The sequence below is a fragment of the Phalacrocorax carbo genome, chromosome 12 (assembly GCF_963921805.1).
Source record: "Phalacrocorax carbo chromosome 12, bPhaCar2.1, whole genome shotgun sequence".
In the NCBI taxonomy this organism is placed as follows: Eukaryota; Metazoa; Chordata; class Aves; order Suliformes; family Phalacrocoracidae; genus Phalacrocorax; species Phalacrocorax carbo.
Window position 1 is genome coordinate 13805741 of NC_087524.1, and position 22047 is coordinate 13827787.

The 22047-nt window shown below is 37.7% G+C and overlaps 1 protein-coding gene across 1 annotated transcript in view; it reads left to right on the plus strand.

Annotated features, from left to right (window-relative positions):
- NHLRC2 (NHL repeat containing 2) overlaps positions 1-19099 on the plus strand; it is a 39269-nt gene extending 20170 nt beyond the window's left edge. The window contains exons 6-11 of the mRNA XM_064464200.1: positions 4196-4295; positions 4770-5001; positions 5457-5579; positions 6600-6809; positions 7925-8150; positions 11002-19099. Of these exons, the coding sequence (XP_064320270.1) occupies positions 4196-4295; positions 4770-5001; positions 5457-5579; positions 6600-6809; positions 7925-8150; positions 11002-11267 (1157 nt within the window). The 3' untranslated portion in view covers positions 11268-19099. The remainder of the gene's footprint in view (positions 1-4195; positions 4296-4769; positions 5002-5456; positions 5580-6599; positions 6810-7924; positions 8151-11001) is intronic.
- Positions 19100-22047: the final 2948 nt, after the last annotated feature.

Consider the following 22047-nt stretch of genomic DNA (forward strand, 5'->3'; position numbering starts at 1 on the left):
TTCTCATTTGAGGCTGAAATTGCTTTCGAATATAGAATGTAGGTGTTGGGGGTCAAGGAAGGCTGTGGTGCTGAAGTACCCTCAAGTGTATGCATTTGCTATGCTTAAATAGGAATGAATAAAATGCATACGCAGACTTAGCTTATTCTGTTGTTACAGTGATGTATCCCAACACTAAATAATCTAGATTCGTGCTTTCATGTTAACAAATGCTATTACTTCCACTTTGGATCTTTTTTGAAGTATTTACTACCATTACAGTCAGAAGGCCTGAGTTAGAAAACTTGGGAAAGAGAGAGAAAATAGTTCATTATAGTCATCGTTTTTAGCCTCCTGTTATCTCCCATTGTATGACATCCCCTTAGTATCTATGTCCAAGGATTTCCCTTGATGAGAGGGCAGGTATATTAACTAAGGAGGACAATTCCAGAAACATTTTGTTTCATAAATGGTTATGCTGTTTGTGTGATGCAACACTATGTGAAAGACTGCCAGGTAGCACAGGAAACAAAGAAGAAAATTAATTTTTACTCCTCCGAAAAGGATGATGTGTACTTGTAACAGTCCAGACTTACAGTGCTAAAGCATTCCTTTGGGGCTCTGCTATCTCTGTCTCACTGAAGAAGAACAATGATTCTCTAGTTGTTCTGTCAGTAAGATTTGGATTTAATTTGCTAAGCTTCCACTGATTTAAGTGAAGACAAGACTTGTACTCACTGTGCACGTAGGCAGCGTGCCTGTCTGTAAACCGGTGAGGGTGTTGTATAGCCCTTTTTGCCTCTTGCATTTTTGTAGAGGATGAGTGTACCAACAGACTTCTTCCTTGTTATTTTTTTTAAGATAAAATTAGTTGACAAGAATAATATTTTCAAACTTCAGTCTATTTAGAAAATGTGAGCGGTGCCAGCCACAAAATGTAACTTTGATTCCCAGGCTTTTAATTCCCAGACTGGAAGTAAGCATGCGGTCCCCAGACAGGGAAGCTGGACGTGTGGGTAGTCCTGGGAATGGAATCTTTTCAAACAGATATTGCTGTTGACTGGTACGAAATAAAGTCTTTTCTGTGCGTTCAGATTGTCTCACAGTCAATGGTTAGCACTACTACTGAACTGTTTAAAGTTGGGGGTGTGTACAAACGAGACTGTGAATTCTTAAAACACAGATACATAACAGAGGCAGGTTCAGGAGCTGAAGCATCATGTAATATGGAATGCCAGTGCATTCAGAGCCCTAGTTCATTATTAGTGAATCTTTACTACATAAGTATATCACATTTGCAAGCCATACTTTGGTTTGAAACAGGCAGCACTAAAGATAAGAAAACACATACCCTAATAAGGAGAAACTACACTGGATTTTTAAAAACAGCTCAAGATAGGTTGGAATGTGGTGCTTAATTGAATAAATGTAAAATAACTGCTTTGTTCTTTTATGTTGTTCTATAATAAATTCTTTAAAAAGAAATTCTTTCCATTCAAGGATGATAAGGAGTTATGATAATGATGGCATTACCATAATTTTAGCGTGCTACTTCTCCCTGGCCCCCTTCTCCTGCAAGAACAGTACAAGGATGACAATGGTGACATGTCCTCAAACTGTTCTATTCTCAAAGAGGTTTTTCTGTCCTTTGTTTCAGAACATAAAGCATCAAACTCTAGTCAGCACCATTGTGTGATAAAATATCTCTGCTGTGCAACTACAGGCGTTGGTTTTATTTTTCTGTTTTTGTATAAATCTTTTTATTAAAGTTCTGACATAGTTTCCACAATGCAGTATGCTTGTGCTGTTTCCATGAACACATCCATTCTCTTTGTTCTAATTGCCATCCTGTAGAAAATATTTAAGTTGCATTAAAATTTATGATGCTATGGAGCGCTTATTTTTCCTGTCTTGTTCTCTAGTTGAAGAAGGGGTCTTCTCTCTGTTGATCTTACATATTCAGTGAAATTTGAAATTAATAATGATGCTTTTTTCCCATGTCTCATATTTAATAAGCCCTTTAGTGTGCAGAATTAGAGTAAGAAGCTTTTTCAATTTTTCAACATATAGCTGTCATAAGGGAGTTTTCAGTGGGTAGAATTACAGCACTAGATAGATGAAGAATGGGATAGATTTTTCTGAAGTGCTCAGTTCTAGTCTTACTCCTTCATTTCATTGGTGGATAAAGTGAATATTAAATAATTAACAAAGCATTTTTTGAGATCCGTTAGAACGAACTGCACAGAATAGCAAGATAAAAAGGTCACTTTCTGAATTGACCAGTGATTTTAGCATTGTTCATTCTGGGGTACTTGGAATAGTAGCACCTGAAAAGTGCAAGATAAGCATCATGGAAACACGAAGTTCTTAAGTTGAACGTGTGCTATATAGGAAGTAGTAAAATGAATTCATAGGCCATTTTCTCACTTTAAATCTCTTAGAAACAAGCTCTAATCAAAGGTGATTCTGTGGGCTTTGAGTTTTTTAATTGGGGAGGTTTTGGCATTGATAGTACTTTGGGAGCATCTCTGGTGACTCATAAAATGTGTGTTTTACAACTCATTTTACAAGCCTTCCTGCTCAAAGGAAAGCTTTTAGGAGCTTGGGAAGTTTGACTTTTATTCTTGGAGCTCTAGTTTGTGTCAAAACATGGAGCCACGAGGACGTGCAGGAGAGAGTCAGAAGAGTTCTGTTGATCGCAGTTTTGGAAACTTGTATCTTGATCCAAGAAACAGAAAAGGCTGAAGATAAACTGCATTAAAATCATACCAGTACTACTCTGAAGATGGCTCACAGTATGAGGAAATTGATCCTGGAGACAGAAGGATGCTTTTTTTTTCCTTATTGCAGTGTGTAACATAAGAAAGATTTAGGATTAGCAGAACAACAGCAGGATTTCAGTTGGGGGAATAGTGGTAAATTCATTTTAGAAAGATTGATTTGGACTAACTTCTCAGGTTTAAAATGCTTGCAAGCGTTTTGTGTATAATTGCCTTTGTTTTGAAACTCCAAATGGGAGGGAAGGGTATCCATTAGACTGTTTGCAGAAACAGCTATGAGATGCGTAGTCTTTTATAATTTCATGTGAATAAGAAGTTACTGTGAGCAATTTGAAGGTATTTTTCGGTTGACAGGCTAATAGTTATTCCAATACCTGATATGTTCATTTAGAAAAAAATTTAAAGTTGTCTCTGACTAGACGGGACAGTTGTATACAAATATATACAGTGTTAGAAAGAAAACAGTGTCCCCATTTCAATGCAGATTTTAAATGCCAACTTTCTGTTCCTTAAGATTTTCAGAAAAGGCTAAGATAAGAAAATTTCTTTTGGGTTTGGGGTTTTTTTTTAAAGGTCTTTCACCACTTGTCTTCATGCATTCTTTCTTATGCTGTAATGTGATATGTTTAAAGCTATATAGCACTTGCATGCTTTTCTCTTTCCTTTTGTATGACTTTATTTGTGAAGTACTGTCTGGGCAAGCTTTGTGTAGTTTTCTAAATTTGGACTGGTAAATAGAAGTGTTACACTTTGAGATTACACATTTGTGATACCACATGTACACGTGCATAGAGAGTACAACTTGGAAACGGGATAGTTAGTGCAGGGGAAAGTTACTAATTGCCCACATCGCATCTAATCTTTGAATAAACAGCAGTTGTTGCTCTCCAGGCTGTAAACCTACATGATATCTATGTATCAGTTACCCTTACGTTAAAAACATTATGTACTCCGTACATAATGTAACAAAGGTACTATCATTATTATTTCTCTCAAAACCTCTCCAACAGTTGCCAGTAGTTTTCTTGAATATCTAATTTTGACACTAGCTTATTAAAAATCCTCACCCACCCCTACCCATTCCCCCCAAGAACCATGCTTAGCGAAGATATGTACATGCTTGTTGGCCAGTATGAATACAAAAATAACAGGTGAAACATGGACCCAATACAAAATGTTGCAAAGAGCAAATCCCATTCAAAATATTTATATCCTTGGGAAGAGTACAGAAGAAAAATAGCAGAGTTCTTGGTAGATGAAGGACATTTTCTCTCTATCTTTCTTTTTCCCTGGTGTGTGTTTTTGGTTTTTTACCCCACAGCAAGAAGGTGAGCTGGAACAGGGGGGATGGCAGGGTTGGTTTGTTGACTTCTTTGTTTTATAAAACATTTCCAAAGATTTTTTTGTCGTCTGTTTTTATACATCCATTTTTAAAGTTTCAGGGACCCAAGAAGATGATGTTTTATGGATAGCCATGGCAGGCACTCATCAGGTATGGGCACTGATGTTGGAAGATGGAAAACTACCAAAGGGAAGGTAAGCAGCTGTAATAAGAGGGATGTGAAATTGTGTTCATCCTGATAAACAGCTCTCAAACCCCAAAGAGAGAGATAATCAAATTACACTAAAAATAATTTTTCTTGAGCTGTACTTAGCTTGAAGCTTGCTGCTTCTGTTCAGACTTAAAAGGCATATGTCCTTGAAAGGCTGCCTGCTTTTTTCCCCACACTGTTAGATGAAACAAAATATGCTACTTCTGCTATAAACCTATGTTTTGGCAGGGTACATTTGTGTAATTGAATGTTACCTTTCATTGAATTTTCTGAATTGTCTAGTGATGAACAATAAACTGAGGTGAAACAAAAATTAGTACAAAGGCACTGAATAATTCCTTGTGCTCAGTACGGTTGGTTTTATAACTTAAAAGTGCTTGTCCTGTAGCTTCTGTTCATGCATGATGTCTGAAGAATTTCAAACTCATTCTTGAACTCGAGTACTGTCTCCCATTAGTGATTTAAAGAAAGGAGTCTGCCTTCGTTTCGCTGGGAGTGGAAATGAGGAGAACAGAAACAACGCATACCCGCATAAGGCAGGCTTTGCACAGCCTTCAGGTCTCTCTCTGGCTTCTGAGGAACCATGGAACTGCCTTTTTGTAGCAGATAGTGAGAGCAGCACTGTGCGAACCATCTCTCTGAAAGACGGAGCAGTGAAGCACCTTGTAGGAGGAGAGAGAGATCCATTGGTAATCACTTCAAACTCCCCCACACTGCCCTACTAATATTCCTCAAGCCTGACCTGGAGGAACCACTTTTAGGGTGAGAGGGTAAATCAGTTTCCATGGCCATCAATTTCTTAACTTCACTGCTTGGAATGCAAATGTGTGCCAGTTGTGACGCTCAGGTTGTAGTGCAGATTGTCATTCCTCAGATACCAAATTATTTCACCTATTTTTAAAATAGCCAGTTGATTCAGCATTGCGTGGTCATTAAAGCCAGCTGGATTGATGTTGATAACATAAATGTGAGAGTTTCCGTTTCCATGGTTAGCATCCACACTTCCCAGTTTTCAGTATCCTTCTTTTGAAGTTGTCTTGATTTTTTTTTTCCAAGCCAGTGAGTTTCCATTTAATTACAGTAATTTAAATTCATGTCAACATTGAATAATCAAATGTATTAATTTAATGAAATACTTTTTCAGAATTTGTTTGCCTTTGGTGATGTGGATGGAGCGGGCATAAATGCAAAGCTGCAGCATCCCTTAGGAGTAGCATGGGACAAGAAAAGAAAATTACTCTATGTGGCAGATTCCTATAATCATAAGGTAATTAATTATATAGTGGCTTGTTACATACAGGCTTTGCAATTTGTACTACTATGAAGGATTATTTTAAGAACATACAAACGGTGCTTGGTTCAGTTAAGCCAAGGAAACAAATCATACAAGTTCCTTTGTGGGTTCTTTTTCTTTCCTTTCTTCCCTTGTGGGTCCTTCTCTTTACCATTGTTTTGCTGTCACATGCTGCTGTGTTGATATGATGGTCCCTTGGGGAAGGTGAATTTAAAGTGCCAAGATACAGTTCAGAATAAAGATGCTTTCCTTTTATCTTCCCAAAGGTGCTGAACTAGAGCAAAAGAGCTAGGAGTGCTTAGTCAGGAATACTGCAGGTTTGTTAAACTGGGAGAATAAGATGACTTGCTTTTCCCTTAAAAAAGCCACCCAAGTTTTGAAAAGTACTGTGGGTTGCCTCCCGAGATAAGAGAGATTGTTCTGCATGATTGTTCTTATGTGATACTGTATAAACTTTCATGTCTAGAAGGTTAATTGTACATGGATTAAATGCATTAAAAGAAAAGTGTATAACACTAAATGCTTATTGAAATTTGTGGCAAATGAAATTTTGTTTCAAGTATTGTATAAAACATAAACTTTTTTGCTATTACTTTAAGAAAAAAAAACCTCATCTATTTTTAGATAAAAAATTATATAGAAGCTAGCCTGCCAGTTCTGTTATGCCTTTACTATTTTGCAAATGTTTCTAAAAAGGCAACAAACATTAGAAAAACAAGCCATTAAGCCTACTTTTGTACCAGAGGGGTAGATGCCTTCAAAATCTGGCAGAGAACACTGAATGAAAACCAAAGGAAGAAGTAAAATCCAGCTGGGAGTGGGTGATGTCATTTGGTAAAGTATGATAACTTAGCTTCTAGGACACACAGTTGGTAGCTAAGGTCCTTAAAGTTAGTGCTGGCTTCTGAAAATGTGGGGCATAAGATAATGCAGAACTTCTCAATCCTGGTGTTTTTTTTCAGAGAACTTTCTTCATGCCTTTGTTTGTCTTAGATCAAGGTTGTAGATCCCAAGATGAAGAACTGTGCTACCCTGGCAGGCACAGGAGAAGCAAGCAATGTTATTGGTTCCAGTTTTACACAGTCAACTTTTAATGAACCGGGAGGTTTGTGTGTTGAAGAAAATGGCCACTTAATGTATGTTGCAGACACAAATAATCATCAGATTAAAGTGCTGGATTTGGACACAAAAATTCTTTCCATGGCAAGTAATACTTATTGAAAAGGCTGATAGTGGTGTTTCTTGATACAAATTGTTATTACAGAGTTTGGCAGGTGGTATAAGAATCATATAGCTAATAGACAGTACAGTAGCTGTATTCACAGAGTGTTTTGTGATGATCTGGCAACCATAGGCACAGTTGTTGAAAGCCTGAGTCTTTGGAAAGCCAACTTTTGCATGAAAACAGAAAGTGATGATCCACTAGAAAAGAACAATACAGAAACATAAGTTATTAAGAAGTACGGCCCAGTTTTTCAGTATGAAAAGCATTTCATGAACACTTTCCAACTCCCTTTATAACAAGTGGAAGCTGAAGTAGTTTACCAAGTCCTCCCGTTAAGCTATAAGAGATGATTTTGGGAGGTCAGTGAATGAAAGCAGGTTACATATCAGGCTTCCAAGTTGTCATATCAAAACCACTGGCTTAAATGAGCACTGTTGTATTTGCTAATAAACATGAAGGCAAAACAAATTCATGCTCCTGTCCATCTTACAATGGCGCTATGTCTTAAATGTTTTCATATGTAAATACATATATATATGACGTAATGGTCCAACTGTCGTCTTGTATGTTTTTTGCATTTAATAGTACATGATCTTAATGTGTGTTTAAATTTTCATATCATATAACATTGGTGGCTCATCTGGGAAATTATCCTTTACTGTACAATCTGCATGGTTAAAATCTTGGATTTCTTTACCAAAGCATGTGGTTTACCACCAGGTTAGAACAAAATACCTATAAACTTTATTTAAAGTAAAAATATAATGCAACTGTTAAATTTTTAAACTAAAGGTTACTCCAAGTAGTGGATGCTCTAAAGTAGTCCTGGATTTTATTATTTTAATAGCAAATATTATATTTATTTGAATAAATAAGTTTTATCTTTTTAATTTAAAAAATAATTTTGTCCTTCCTTTTTTCTTTGTCACTGTAGTATTGTTGCACTCTGTCAGAAAGTTTTAGTCCAATAGCCATATTATCATGTGTTAGTTTTCCTAGTCCTTGTCAGCTTTGAATCTGTGATTGTATTGTGAAAGCCTATTTGCTTTCACTACAAACAAAAATAAATATTCTGTTTGATTTCTACTGATAGTTGCCTATCCTGAATCCAGAAGTATGTGATGTTCCAGATAACCTGCCTTTGCAAAAGGATAAAATAAGAAGCCTTCCAAAACTGCCTAAATCTGCACCAAACTTTCAACTTCCTTCGCTAACTGTAGCTCCTGGCCAGACAATCCAGTTTTTATTAAAGTTGACTCTTCCTCCAGATTCAAAACTGAATGAAGAAGCACCTAATTCCTGGTTTATCACAGCAGAAGGTAAAGTGCCTGTGTTGTTTTATCAGTTGAACGGGATTAGGTAAGATACAAAGAGGTTTACTTCACAATGTGCCTGTAATACAAGGGATCTCAGTCTGATGAATCGACATGTCCCTCCCAGTCCTGTGTTCCCGTTTGACCTTGTGAGGCAATACATGTTATTTAGAGTTGGTACATTTAACATTTGAAGTGGGAAGATTTAAAAAGCCCACCTGGTAGGCTGCTTTTTGCTTGAATTAATACACGATGCATTTTTCTTCTTTTTTTAACTTTCTTGGAACAAGCTGCCAGTGAGGGCTTTTAAAGGTACTGGTCCCAGAACACCTGAGCTTTTTGCTCCTAGATGCTTGCCCCCTCCACTGTCTCTGTGAACAGCATATCCCAGCCCTACCATCTGTTTCTGGGAGAAAGCTCACCATGAAGGTGAAGCATATTCTTGAAAATGCTTCTTTTTTTTTTTTTTGCTTTTGTCCTTCCAAAAAGTATTTGAGGTGCATTTATACCTAACTACCGTGAACCTACTTTGTTATAATTCATATTTGCACATTTCTGCTTGAATGTTTCTATAAGGCACACTTTCTTATGTAGAAAGTAAACTATGGTATGTCAAGGAAGCAGAAATGATTGGCCTTTCTTGCAAGTTCTTTTGCTGACTTCCTGCATGAACTTGGACAGCTCTTTCAGTCACTGTGTACCTTGGTTACTGTGAAATGGGAATATTGCTATTATATTGGAATAAGGGAAATATTATTAAATGTTGTGGCAGTTTCCTGAGCCTAAATTATTCTCTCTCAACTCTTAAGTATTCTAAAAGAGCACATGGAACATGTTCACGTGGTGTGCAACCAGAGTGGTTTAATTCTAGTCATCGTTGCCATCCTTAGGCTGGAGATTACTGTGCCCATAGCATGACTGGTAGAAAAGACCATGTGAGTGTTCCCTAAAATTCTTTTCAGTACAAAAATAGCAAGGTTATCTGAAATGCCTTCTTGCACAGGATGACCATTAGTGGGTGTTTGGAGACAGTGCTTTCCAGTGGTCTAGCTGTACCCAAAAGGGAGAATCCATCCATGCCTTTGGAAGTACTATATGAAAGCCAATATACAAAATAACCCATAATTTTTTACATTCTTTGTGTATTGAAAGTTTTGCCTGGTTCTTGAGTTACTCAGGTGTGACTCATTTGCTTCAAGTTTAATACATGTATTTTTTAGGAGAAAATTTTTTATCTCACTGGAATGCCAATACTTCTAAAAAATATTCTATAGTAGGTGCTGTGTGCCTAAGTAAAACGAGAACTAGTGTTCTTGAAGGTGAAGGGTTCAGACTCCGTGAGAAATTTCTGAACTTTATAAACACGTTTTCTGTTAGACTCTGGGCACCCTGAAGTAAGTGATGCATCGTACAGAGAACTGTTACCTCTTGGAGGAAGTTGACAAGATACCCACTAAGCTAGCATAGAGCAGAGGAACGCTTAACTGACTGTTTAATGAGCTGCTGAACAGTTAAAAAAAAAAAAAAAAAAAGAGCCTAGAGTGTTATGTTCTTTAGTTTCTGTGTCAAGTTTTTGATGTTGAAATTGCATCATTTGTACCTTCAACAGATTTTTGAAAGCAATAGAGAGAACATTTGTATTTCAGTTATGTTCACTCAGTTGTTGCACTGCATTGGAAAACATTTATTTTTAGAAATGCTGCTAGATTTTAAAATTCTGCTAATTTTTAGTAATTGTTCTCTGGCTTAATTTACCTGTCATATTGGCTTTTACAATGATAAATACTTGTTAATAGTTGTCCCTGCCTGTAGATGCAGTTAAACTGATCTGAAAGTAAACACGTCCTCATCTTTTGACTTGTCTTCTGTTGGCCAGATTTCAAAGTGTCCATTGTGGTAGCTTAATTAGATTGATTGCTTTTAAAAGCAGTCAACGAATACTGTACAGGCACTGCAATTTGTTTATATGCCTCATGATTTAAAGTAGTTTTTCATCCCGGTTTGTGCATTTGGAGTACAAATAGACTATTTCCAGGAGAGTCAGCACACTTCTTGGACCTCAGAATCCTCAAATATTGTTGAAGTAAAGATATATGTGATAGCTTCAAGGGTTAGTAGAATTGGAGTATGTAAACAACCTAAATTCAACAAGTCATTTCAAGCTCATAAATTCTACAGCCAACTTTTAGGTATTTTCTGAAAAATGCCAAAAAAAGCACTTCATCCACCTCAGAGTAAAATACAGAGTACAGTGCAATGAGCTAGGTGCCTTTATTGTACAGTTCATTTTTCAGTTTACATACTGTTAAATATTTAAATAAATGTGAAACGCAAGTTTTATTGGAGAAAGTCAGCCTGAACATTGCTCAATTGCAGCAACCCACTTGTAAAACCAACACTTCTGTTTGGAAATGCCATCATTTACCTGCAGTTCTATGCATTTATGGCAGATACCTTGCCTGGAGTATGGGACCTCTGATACAAATGTATAGCAACCTGTTAATTTAAGGAGTTTTGCTGGAAATATCAGAATAGATTTTAATAATCACTTAAGAGCTTATAGGACAAATTGCTGATCTATTGCATTTAAATAAGATGTACTATATGTCTACCTGTAGTTCTGAAGCAAAGCTATGGATCTCTCCATCTTTAAATGACTGCTAAAGAAGCATTTGGAAATTACTTGCCTTTTTTTTTTTTTTTTTGTCCATGACTGGAAAAACCAGAAAGGAAATTTCCCTTCATGTTGCATATGGAAAGAAAGTCCATGTTGTCCAGCAGGTAAAATTAGTGTTTTCTGTAGGTTTCAGACACAGTGCTAAATATCCTAATGATAAAACTTGTTCTTCTTTTACAGATAATACCTGGTTGCTTCAAGGACAGTGTCTGTCTGGAGAAATAAAGGATATTTCCTGTCAAACTATCATTCCCTTTCAGCTACCCAGGAGCTGTCTGTCAGCTGAAGCTATTCTGGCTGTCAAAGCGTGCCTCTACTATTGCAGCAAAAGTAGCAGTGCCTGTATGATGAAAGGAATCTCATTCAGTCAGCCTTTACAGATAGCTACTACGAACCAAAGCAGCTTGACTCAAGTTGAACTGATACACACGTTTGTAACCAACTAACCCAAAGCCACCTAATTTCAGACCTCGTTTTACTATCCACCAAGCTAAGAAATAATATGCTTGGTAAAAAGAAGTAGATTTCCCTACAGCTTAACGTGAAAATTTAACATCACAACCTCATTTCTTTTCATTACAGTAGCAGCAATAATACTGTAATACTCTAGAATATATTGGATGTGTGCCATCCTAAGCAATGAGAGACAATTTTTAGAGTCCTTTTGAAAGAGCTGGTGTTACTTTGTGATGTTATTGTAAGCAGTTCTTTGCACTGTACATACTGTTAGAATAGCTAGATCATTTTGGACTAATTTCTTTTGCGCCCATAATACATTTTAATAGAATGTCAAAATGAATAGTTTCTTTCTTTAGGTGCAGCTCTCGTTTTATGCAAACTGAGTGTGTTGCTTAACTAGATATGACTGCCTTATATGAAGAACATAGTTTCACGGAAAAATCTCTGTGAAATAAAGTGTTCAGGTTCCTATGGAAGAATTTAATGCTGATTTTTAACAAAGAATGTGCCTCTCTGATCTGTATATATAAAAAGAAAAAAGAAACCACAAAACGATGCTGGAGTTTTTCTGATACATACCAATTTACATTTTATAGTAAGTGGTAGATAATGGTTGAATATCTAAACTGCAAAAATTAAATGTCAACCATTTCAAGCAGGATGAATCACTTTTCCTTCCTACTTTTGTGATTTCTCAGTAAACACTTGTCTGAAGACTTCTGTCTTGCACATAGATAATTTTAAGAAGAATATTATACTCTGGAAGTCTGATTTAGACTTTTGAAGTCACTGTTAGCCCCTTGGTTTGTAGTAGTGGCCACTGAACCAGAGTTGTATATTTAATAATGGATTATCTGCATTTGCATTCATGTTTAGAGGTTCTGAGCTTTTGCTAGAAAACTGGCAACTTAATCTTTGAGTAAGGTGCTTTAAAACTGTATTACAAAGCTCTGCCTTTCGTGGTTAAGTGTTTTGCAAGTAAAATTCCTTCAATTTGCCATAGAAAATAGCAGAAATACAGGAGGGAGGATGCAAGTTTTTTACTTGAACTGGAAGAGTTTCCACAGGGCATAAGTGGTAATTGGATTAGACTCTGTGCTCTGGTCATGAGAGTCAGTTCTGAGAAGATGATCTTGTTTTAAGTTGGAAGATAGTATTTACACATTTATTATGAAGTACAGTAGTGAAAGAGCTTGTATTTAGTCTTCTCTAAAACAATCACCATTGTTCCTGACACCTGTCAGTAAATCCCCAGTACGATTTGTTGTTGCTTTTCTTACTTAAAGGCTGACAGAAATGTTGGTCATGAACTCGAGAGGCTTTTGTTTTAAGGGAACCATATGGACTGGTGTGGTTTTTCCTTCCATTGAAATGCCAGTCTATCTGCAAGTTCTCTGTAGTACCAGAAATGGTCATTATCTCACCTGTCAGCAAGGCAAGGGCGGAACTGTTATTTTTCTTGTGTTTGTTTTTTAAGCAACTTTTCTAATTCAGTGTTTCAGCTGCTTTGGGTAAGCATCACAATTCTTACACGCCATTTGGAGGGAGAAGTTTTTGCTGCTTTGTTCACAAATTGCAAATGCTATTGGAAGGATGAACATAAGGAAACTGATTTGGACATTTATCATTTTTTACGCTTTAGTACAACTTACTCTTACAGAATTTTTTTGTTTGTTTAACTTTGGATAGTAGCCAGGAAACCTTAGATCAGCTTCCAGCTAACCCACAGATTTTCTGTTGTTTGCTGAAACAAGCAAGCGGACCAAACTGTTACAGTTATCTTGAACATATAATTCAGCAATGCTAGAATGACGCTCTATTTGTCTGTTTCGATTGGGTGAGATCATCAAATTCTGCCTGTATTCCAGTGTTAAAAAAAGTCAACAAATCTGTTTGTTTATTGCAACTTTTTAATTAATGTATTGCTGTAGGGGAAAGACTGTGTGTGTATTCCTAACTTTATTTAACTATAGTGTGTAATGTTTAAATACAGTATTACAGATATGTTTTCTACCTAAATGTACCTATATAAATGTGTGTTTAAGTGTCATATCCTTTTTATTTTCAAGTCTCAACATTTAGTCACTGTATGTAGACACACTCAGAGCCACTATAAGCTTATTAGGAAAGGGTGATAGTAGGTAGTAGGAAAACCATTGTGTAAGCATCAAGCTGAAGTCCAGGATCAAATGGTAAAGGACCCTTCAATATTTAGTTATAGGCAAATTTTAAACAATTGTATTTCAAGGAAAACAGTTGCAGCTTTACTAGTGGAGAGCAGGAATACATTTGTTTGAACCAGTTTTTTTCTTTATCTTTTCTTTTAAGTCCATGTCTTGCAGCAGATGACTGAATCTTGTATAAACCAGGGGAGTGGGGGGTGGTATACCATGTCTGTGCTACTGTTACTCTTTCTACAAAGCCTCAGAGCATTCCTTACTACTGCGCTGTGATGGCTTTATGCTAAAGGAGAGGCAGAAGATAAGATACCATCTCAAAAAGACACAAAACCCACTATTTACAAAGAAAATCTGTATATCCCAAAATTCTTTCCCCCCAAATCCGTTAAGTCCTAAATTCTTTTAGACAATAACCCCTTTAGTTTGTGAGGGAGAGCTGCTTTTCCTGACTCAGTGGGTTTCACACAGGGACACTGCTCTAATCATTCTCCTTCATCATCTTAGGATCAGCTGATCCTCAGTGTGCTCCAGTTCTCTCTGGTGGGGTTACTGGGGTTCTGCTCCTCGCTCGCTCAGTCTGTGTTCACTGTACCATTAATTATATAGCCTAAGGCTGTGTTTCGTCTGTCCAAGGAATAGCATACACTTTCCTGGAGTCACTCCCTCTGTTTCACTTGTTGTATACAGACATTTGAATGTTCTGTAATTAGAAAAACATGTTTTTTAAAAGCTTATGATGCTTAGGGATACTATTTCCATTGCTTCCTCCAGGGTTTACAAGATGCTCTTCCAGTAAAGCAACAAGTGCCATAAATGTAACCAGGCAGGCAAACAGAATAGAGCGTACAAGCTACAGAAGCTTAGTTCAGTTCAGTAGCAGAAAGCATCTTCAAAATATGATTCAGAAAAATAGAAAATGTTACTGCTGTGTCTCAATACTGAAAAATCAAATATATTGATGACTGCTATCTCTTTGTATGGTAATGTAGTTTATTAGTGTTTCCTGATACAAAAATTCTGAGCAGATTGGTATGACTCAGCACTCCCAGATTTGTATCTTACAGTAAAAGTATGTAATTCCAGGCCTTTTCAAAACATGTCTTTCTACTGACTTTAATAGGTTTTGCATCAGACCTTAATAAACTACTAAATTACTGTAGCAAATCTCTAAAGAATATTGGTCATGGTTGTATTATATAATGGAAACAAGTTCAGTGGCATTTGCAGTTTAGTTCTAGTGTTTGCTTTCCTGCCACAGCTTTTGGTTTTGAATGAATAGATTAATAGTTCCATGAGATGTTGTTAGAAATTTTATTTAATTACAGTACAACATTCTTCATTAGACTAGGAAAAAGATAATGTGGTTTTGAAGAGGGAGCATAGTGTATTTTAATGCTTTTACATGTAGTTTAAAGTCAGTAGTAACTTTCTGTACTTTGTTCCCATCTGTTGAAGGAAGAGGAGGGATGCTGGCTGTGTAAACCTATTGATGGGCACATATTTTATGCGTACATTTTTAGTTAATTCCTTTTGGTCTTAGATTTGCAAATGTCATTTTGGGCTTTTCTACTGGATGCGCTCCATAGTTCATGTTTTGCCTCTCGTGTCGTCTACTTGTAGAACGCTCTGTTTGTGTAATGCTGTGGTAGTGGCGTGATACAAAGGAAGTACAGGCCAGACGAGTAATACATGAGACAGTAGTTTTATAGCATCATGTAAATTCTTTATCTGCTTAGCCTCAGAAAAGGTGCATATGGATTCCAGTACGCTGTATATATTCTTAAGGCATTTTTTTATTCCAGTGGGCAAATCTTGTAGCTCAAACCATGAGTAAAACTATTTTTTTTTTTGTAAGAATGTCAAGAAAAACATATTCCTTAACTCTTGCTCAGAGGAGGGGGATGATCAGAATCAAGTGACTTTCCTTCTCATGCAGGGGCATGTCCTTCTGTTCCTTTAATTATTGGCTGTTTATTTTAGCAAAGAGAGTTGTATTATTGACCACAAAATCTCTTGAATTTTTGATTCCTAACAAGGTTTTCTAATAAATGGAAGCTTTAAATGTCTGACTTTGTAGAGTTATGAGTGATATATCTAGTTGAAAATGGGTTATAGTTTATCAGACAATAGCACAGATTTATGTACATTCTTATGATCTGTAATTTTTTAAAATCACTGTTATTCATTAAGACTTACCTCAGAGACACATTGCAGCTGAAGTCCCACAGAAGTGTGTTCATAAACTGTGTATGGCAGACTCAAAAGTAAGTTTTCTTATTTGTCTGTTGTTCAAGAGATGCTGCGACATGTTGTGTATATGTGACCTCCAGGCTGCAGTTGTGCTACCTGAGGAGAATTCGTGCACAGCAGCCTACCAACCACCCAGAGTAACTCTCCACTCAAATCCGCCAGCTCGGTTGTTCATATAATGAATTCAAATTACTGATTTATCTTAGCAAAGATTTAATATTTAGAATTAATCATTATAATTTTCATTGAAAATGGTTTGTCAGGGATTAGAGGAGGTTCTCTGTCCTGAGCAGGGGAAGTGTAAGAATGGTGACAATTAGTTGGAGATGGTTGTTGGAAATGTGAGACCTGGTTATTTTTTCATTCAACCACTACATCTGTCTTTGTATTCTACAGCAGATCATTAATTTAGAAATGGTATTTCTAATATTTTACATTCTTTTTTGTTCATATAACCAAATTTCACTACTGTCTTCCATCAGAAGCAGCTGTTCGTACATTTTATTGTTTTTGTACTATCATATGTAAAATCACTCACTCTTGTTAACGGTCAGGATTCATTCTTGCTAAAGATTCAGCACACCTATGATTGAGTTTCTGAGTTTATCGTAGTTTCTTTGTCATAGTATTATGGGGGGTTCAGTTAGGTTTTTGGGTCTATCTTTTCCTCCAGTAGTTTCCCTAAGAATGAAATGCAGCCTCTATCTTGTTACCATGGAGGGATACAAGTAGGGTATTTCCCTCCACCAGCTCCTTGTCCCTCCCCTGCTTTAGGGACGGGGATGTAAACAGCAAGCGCAATAGGGCTGTCCCACATAAAGATAACGTTACCTGGCAGCTTGCTCCGAAAGGGTGCAAATGAGGTGAGGGTTTCAGGATGAGTTGCGCCCTAACGCTGCTCCTCCCAATAGATAGACCTACTGCATCCTGGCTTTCTGGGGTTTCCTCCTTCCTAGGTCTCCTTCTCTTTATGGCCTGTAAAATCATGCTCCAGAAAGAAGGCAAGAATTTTGCCGTTGTTATTCGTGCAAAAAATCTACAGTTAATTGATTCATTGGCATTCTTGATCTTAAGATAACCTGGTAGTAATTACTGGAATCTAGGACCTATCTGGACCCTCCCCCGTGCTTGTAGGTAGCATTAGAATAAGATTATGTCCCCAGGTCAACTTCATCAAGCTTTACACTGATGGAGCTACCATCAAAATTTTTACCTCTGCCCCTGTCCAGGGAGGTCCTGAAATTGTTTCTAGATCTCCCAGAGCATCCCGTCAGTCCTGAGTAGCCGGTGCAGGGATTTTGATGGCTCTTAGTTTCAGAAAAACTTTGACACAATAAATTAAATACTTTGGCTGTTAGGTGATTTGAAAGATACCCCAGTTCGCTATCTTGTTGCAGATTGTGCTTAATCATTTTTAGAGGGTAACACATTTTTGATGCAGCTGCAAAACTAGAAGCCTTGGGTGTAAGTTGAGGAGTGGTTGTGCAGCTATAATTACTTACTGCTTAGTGTACCTCTTTGTTGCTTTTAAATGTACCGGAGAACTGTTTGTCCAATTGCAGGCCCTAGGGCTAAGCAAAAGAATTGCAAGTATTTTTCAAGTCTTGCCAAACCAACAATTTTGAGCTAAAGAAATCCCACTTGTAAAAAAACTGTTCATAAGTCTACCTTAATTTAATGCTCTGTACTCAACATGCCTCAGAAGAACAATATTCCACACTATATTTTCCCCCTTTTGACTAAGTATTTGGAAACTCAACCCATCCGGCCATTGTCAGACTTCACTGAAAGCAAGATAATGATTCGCAATTATATTTTACATTCATGTTTTTTAAAAATAAGATCTTGTTTTTCAAGCTTTTGATTAAACTGAAATACCTGGTTTTGAACCATCCATTTAAGGAATCTGTCCTGATAACTGGCTTCCAGATTTAAAAAATTTGGAATTGATAGTGAAGTGGAAGAACAGAATTGCTAAATGCTTTATATTCTGAATGTTTAACTATCCAGTTTGACTTCTAAAGGAGAATTAGTGCAATTAAGACTTTCTCGTCTGTAAATCATTACTATTGATGTACCATTAATCATTGTATCATTAAAACCTGTGATGGATCTGTGTGATTTTATAAATAAATTAATAAAAATAAAGTAGTTGTAAAACTGCAACTGGGTGAAATCCAGGTGCTCAGAGGAGAGCAGCAAATATCTTTAGGGCCGGTAGTTCAGCCCAATGTGACAGAAGTTCTGCATTTTCATTACATCATGGTGGCTGAAGGAAAAAATCAGTGCCTTCCATAGCAATACTTGAAAGTGCATCTTTACAGACGTGCTGGAGTACTGGCTGAAATGAGGTGTTTGACCTTCATGGTTTGCAAGTTTCAGGGTTTTTTAATTCTCTACTAATTCTGAACCTGTGAAGAGTTTTCCTTCTCCTTTATGTTTTTGAATTATATCGAAATTGAGCTTTTTGTTCGAGCTACTCTTCTTACGGAAGTCCTTTTAAACTGTTTTTTCTCAGTCTCGTGAAACTACCGTTACCTTTTCTGTAGACTTCAGAACAAAGCTGGCAAGGAGATTTCAAAGGTCTTGCCTTCCATCTCACCCATATCACAGTTTCAGCAAAATATTCATTGATGTAAAAGGGCGAGGGTGGTGTTTGTTGGTATTTGAGGGGTGGAAGGTTGGTCTTTGTTTTGGGTTTTTTGTTCCACCCCGTCCTACAGACCAGCAAGGATTCTTTAGATGGCAGAAGGTTGTGTGTAGAGGCAGCTAGGAGGGGTCAGGTTCTCCCACTGTGAAACCATGTAACTTCATTTAGGTTATGATGCTGGGATGTCTAAAAATCCCAGCAGTATAATACTAGTGAGGAAAGTCACATTTGAGCACGTAACACCTAATAAGTGTCTCCATATGGTTTAAGGGGAAATACAAGGGGTTTTTTCTTCCTTGAGAACTTCAGTGTTGCTCTTTGGACATTGGATTATTTTTGTCCGCGCTGAGATACTAAACCTCTGTTTTTCCATTACATGCGATGCAAAGCCTTTCAAATATCTGAACATTTAAAAGATGTGGTTTATGTTTGTTGCTATGAAATATGCGAAGAATTAAAGCTGAAGGCACTTCATGTAAAGCTGATGTAGGTTGTGTAAATCCTTCACATACAGCATTGCCTAATAGCGTTCGGAACGATATTCATGGATTATGATCCTTTTTAAATAAAAGGTAAATGTCCTGTAATATTATGAGAATAAATACACTGTAGAAGAAATGTCAACCTCCGATATCAATTCAGCAAATAAACAGTGATTAAAGAATGTACTATTTTTCCTGTGAAACCTCTTTCTCCTTGTAAAGCTTTTTCATGGAAAAAATAAACATTTAAAATTTTATCTTTCCTTTCAAGGCTGGGATTGTCTGTCAGTCTTTATATGAACATAGGTGTGGAAATTATGAAATGCTTCTGCCGTAAGGGGTTACAGCTTGATTAAAATCCTTTAATTAACGAGTGCTATTTGTGTCCCACTCCCTTTCCCACAGGGCTCGGCAGCCGTGGGTGTCAGCCAGCCATTCGGTGACCCGAGGGTTGGTAAAACAGCGTGCAGTGGTGAGGACTCCCCAGTTTCAATGTTACGCAGTGGTCTGGAAACGAGATCTGGTTTTATTCCATTTCTGCACATGAGAGATGAGAAATGTTGTACTGCATGAGTCATAGGCTGACTGTTTTGTAGCCGACAGTTTATTGCTGAGATCCCAGAGCAGGCTCAGCTACTGGAACGGGTCTCGCTGCCTGTGAAGCGCCGTTCGTTAGCCACGTCGCTGTGGCTAAACTGTGCTAGTTTGCAGTACGTGGGTGCCTGTTTAGTAGTTATGGTTGAACCATGTTCTAACAGCAAGTCCTAAAAAAATATAATTGTTTTGTTGTAATTGTTTCACTTGGATAACAGTTTTGCCTCTTTGGCTAAGCACATGGGTACAGAGCACTAGTACAGGCTTCTTGTGTGCACCAGAACAACTGAGGACTGATACCAACATACCTACGAAGATAATCCCTTATTTATGCTGCTCATCATGCTCTTATTGCTGCAATGATTTACCATTAATGAAAGCATTGTATGCCAAAAATTATGGCATATTTACTGTAGGTGAGCCCCAGCAACAGTAAGTGTAGCTCTGCTGAAATTTTTTCCCCATGCCAAAGATTATTCCTCATGACTGTTCATCTGTTCAAATATTTAAAACATTTGTACGTACTACTTATAAAGGTCAGCTAACTTTATTTGATTTCGTCCACTTTAAATACAGTCATCTTAGCCTGATGCAATAACTCTGAGTTTGACAAACACTCAAACAAACTTATTTGCAATTTCTATGTTTTGGTATGAAGTGCATCTGAAGCTTCTGCCAAGCCTAGCTCTGCCAAACTCAGGCAGAGCCGTGTCATCTCCCAGCATCTTAGTGAGCATTTGCTACGGATCACAAAGTGAAAGTTCACTTGCTTTCAGTCGTCATCTCTGAAATGACACCTTCGCCCCCAACTTTTATCTAAGTATTCTTAAAACAATAAGCCTGTATGTACACAGACTTGTATATTCTATGTGCAAACAGATCTATGATGCTTACGTGTATAATGGCATTTGTGCGACGGAGCTGGGCTGCTGCATTTTGCCAGAACCCAGGGAGGAGCTGCCCAGTAGAGATTTCTGTGGTCACAAAGTCGATGCTCTAGGAAACAATTAATTAGGTTGTTTCTAAAGGCAAGGGAAAGGAGCCTTTCATGTTAAATTCGCTAACAGGGCCAAGATATTTTCTTGTTATTGCAAGGGATTCTGCAATCCCCTGCCAAGAGGAACTTACCCGGAGATCGGGTAAATGGGGCTTTAAAAGGCTTCTCCTGCTGCCCTGTCCTTCCCATCTGAAGTAGTTTCCTGTGGCTGTTGAAAATCATGACCCTGCTGCCTCATATGAATTTCATCTTTTCTGCCTGCCACCCTGGTATTTCGTGCACACAGTCCCACCAGATCCTGAAAATGATACCTGGTTGCTACTTTATGTGCCGCTCTACGCAGCAAAATTCTATCCTCCCTGTAACTGGTCTGTCTAAAGCCAGTTTGTTCTCCTTTGCCCTCTTCCTTAAGCGCAGAAACCAAAGCAGAGGCGAGGATTTCAACCTTCAAGTGTGAAAGGATGGAATCACAGAATCGATAGCTTTCTAAAGTATTGCTGCAGCAGCACATGTTGTTTCTTTGACTTTTTGGGAAAGCATCAGCAAGTTGTAACCCTTAGTTAAATCTCTCCATATTTTTCTTATCTCAGGCATTCCCTGAAGGAGGGTATGTGGGCTTACCAGCGCTCAGAGCTCCTAATAACAGGCTGTAAAGAGCGACTGTATTTTCCAAACACTGAACAAAGCTGCAGTATTAAGGCATAGTTAGGTATTAAGGAAGATGTTGCTTCAGTAAAACCAAATATTTAGTCAAATTTACCGCTGTGCTGTATATTCACTTGGGCATTCCATCCACCATGGAACTGCGATGTTATTTTTGCTCTTTGAAGCTATTGTTGCCAGTATTGTCCTTGAGAACTGAAAACCTGATCTAAGGCCATCTTTGTTTACTAACAAGAAGGCAGGTTTAATACCTTCTTTATACAGCAGGGCTTGGGAAAACACATCGCTGCCCTGGCGAAGGTCTGGACCTCGTGTCTGAGGTGGCGGCACGTAGGTGTGATGCATTTCAAGCAGAGCAAGGCAGAGTCAGCGCTTTAGCGGTCAGCAGCAAGCGTAAGCACTCGTTACATCACGGCCCCTGCACTTTCCCTCCCTCTCCTTGTGCACGCTGACACACTCGTGACTTGACTAAAGGTGTGATGTTTTCCAGGCTGTATCTGGGGTTGGTGCTAAAATACAGAGATCAGTAAGAATGAGAGAAGTAACTGTTTTTTCAGAATCTTAATACGTTCAGCAAATGGAATCACAAGAGAGAATAAAAAATTGAAATGCACCGAGCAGTGCGTAGGAGCACCGATGCCTAAATGACAGTTAAATCCAAGGGAAATTTGCTGGGGGCTACTGAGAAACGCATAATTTAAATTTTTCTCTCCTTTATGCAGTTGAGTGAAGAAGATGGATTTAATTAGCATTTTTGCCATGCTCTTAGCAGTGGAAATGTTATAAAGTGCTGTTGTTATCACAGACTTGAATCAAAGGCGGTGCGTGTGGCAGAACTTTTTAGACCATATGAGGAAGGTGCAGAGGTTGTACTGGGACGCTCAGAAATTGAGTCCTTACTAGAGTGACAAAATTTGCCTCACAAATTCACTGGTAAATGTAAAATGAAAC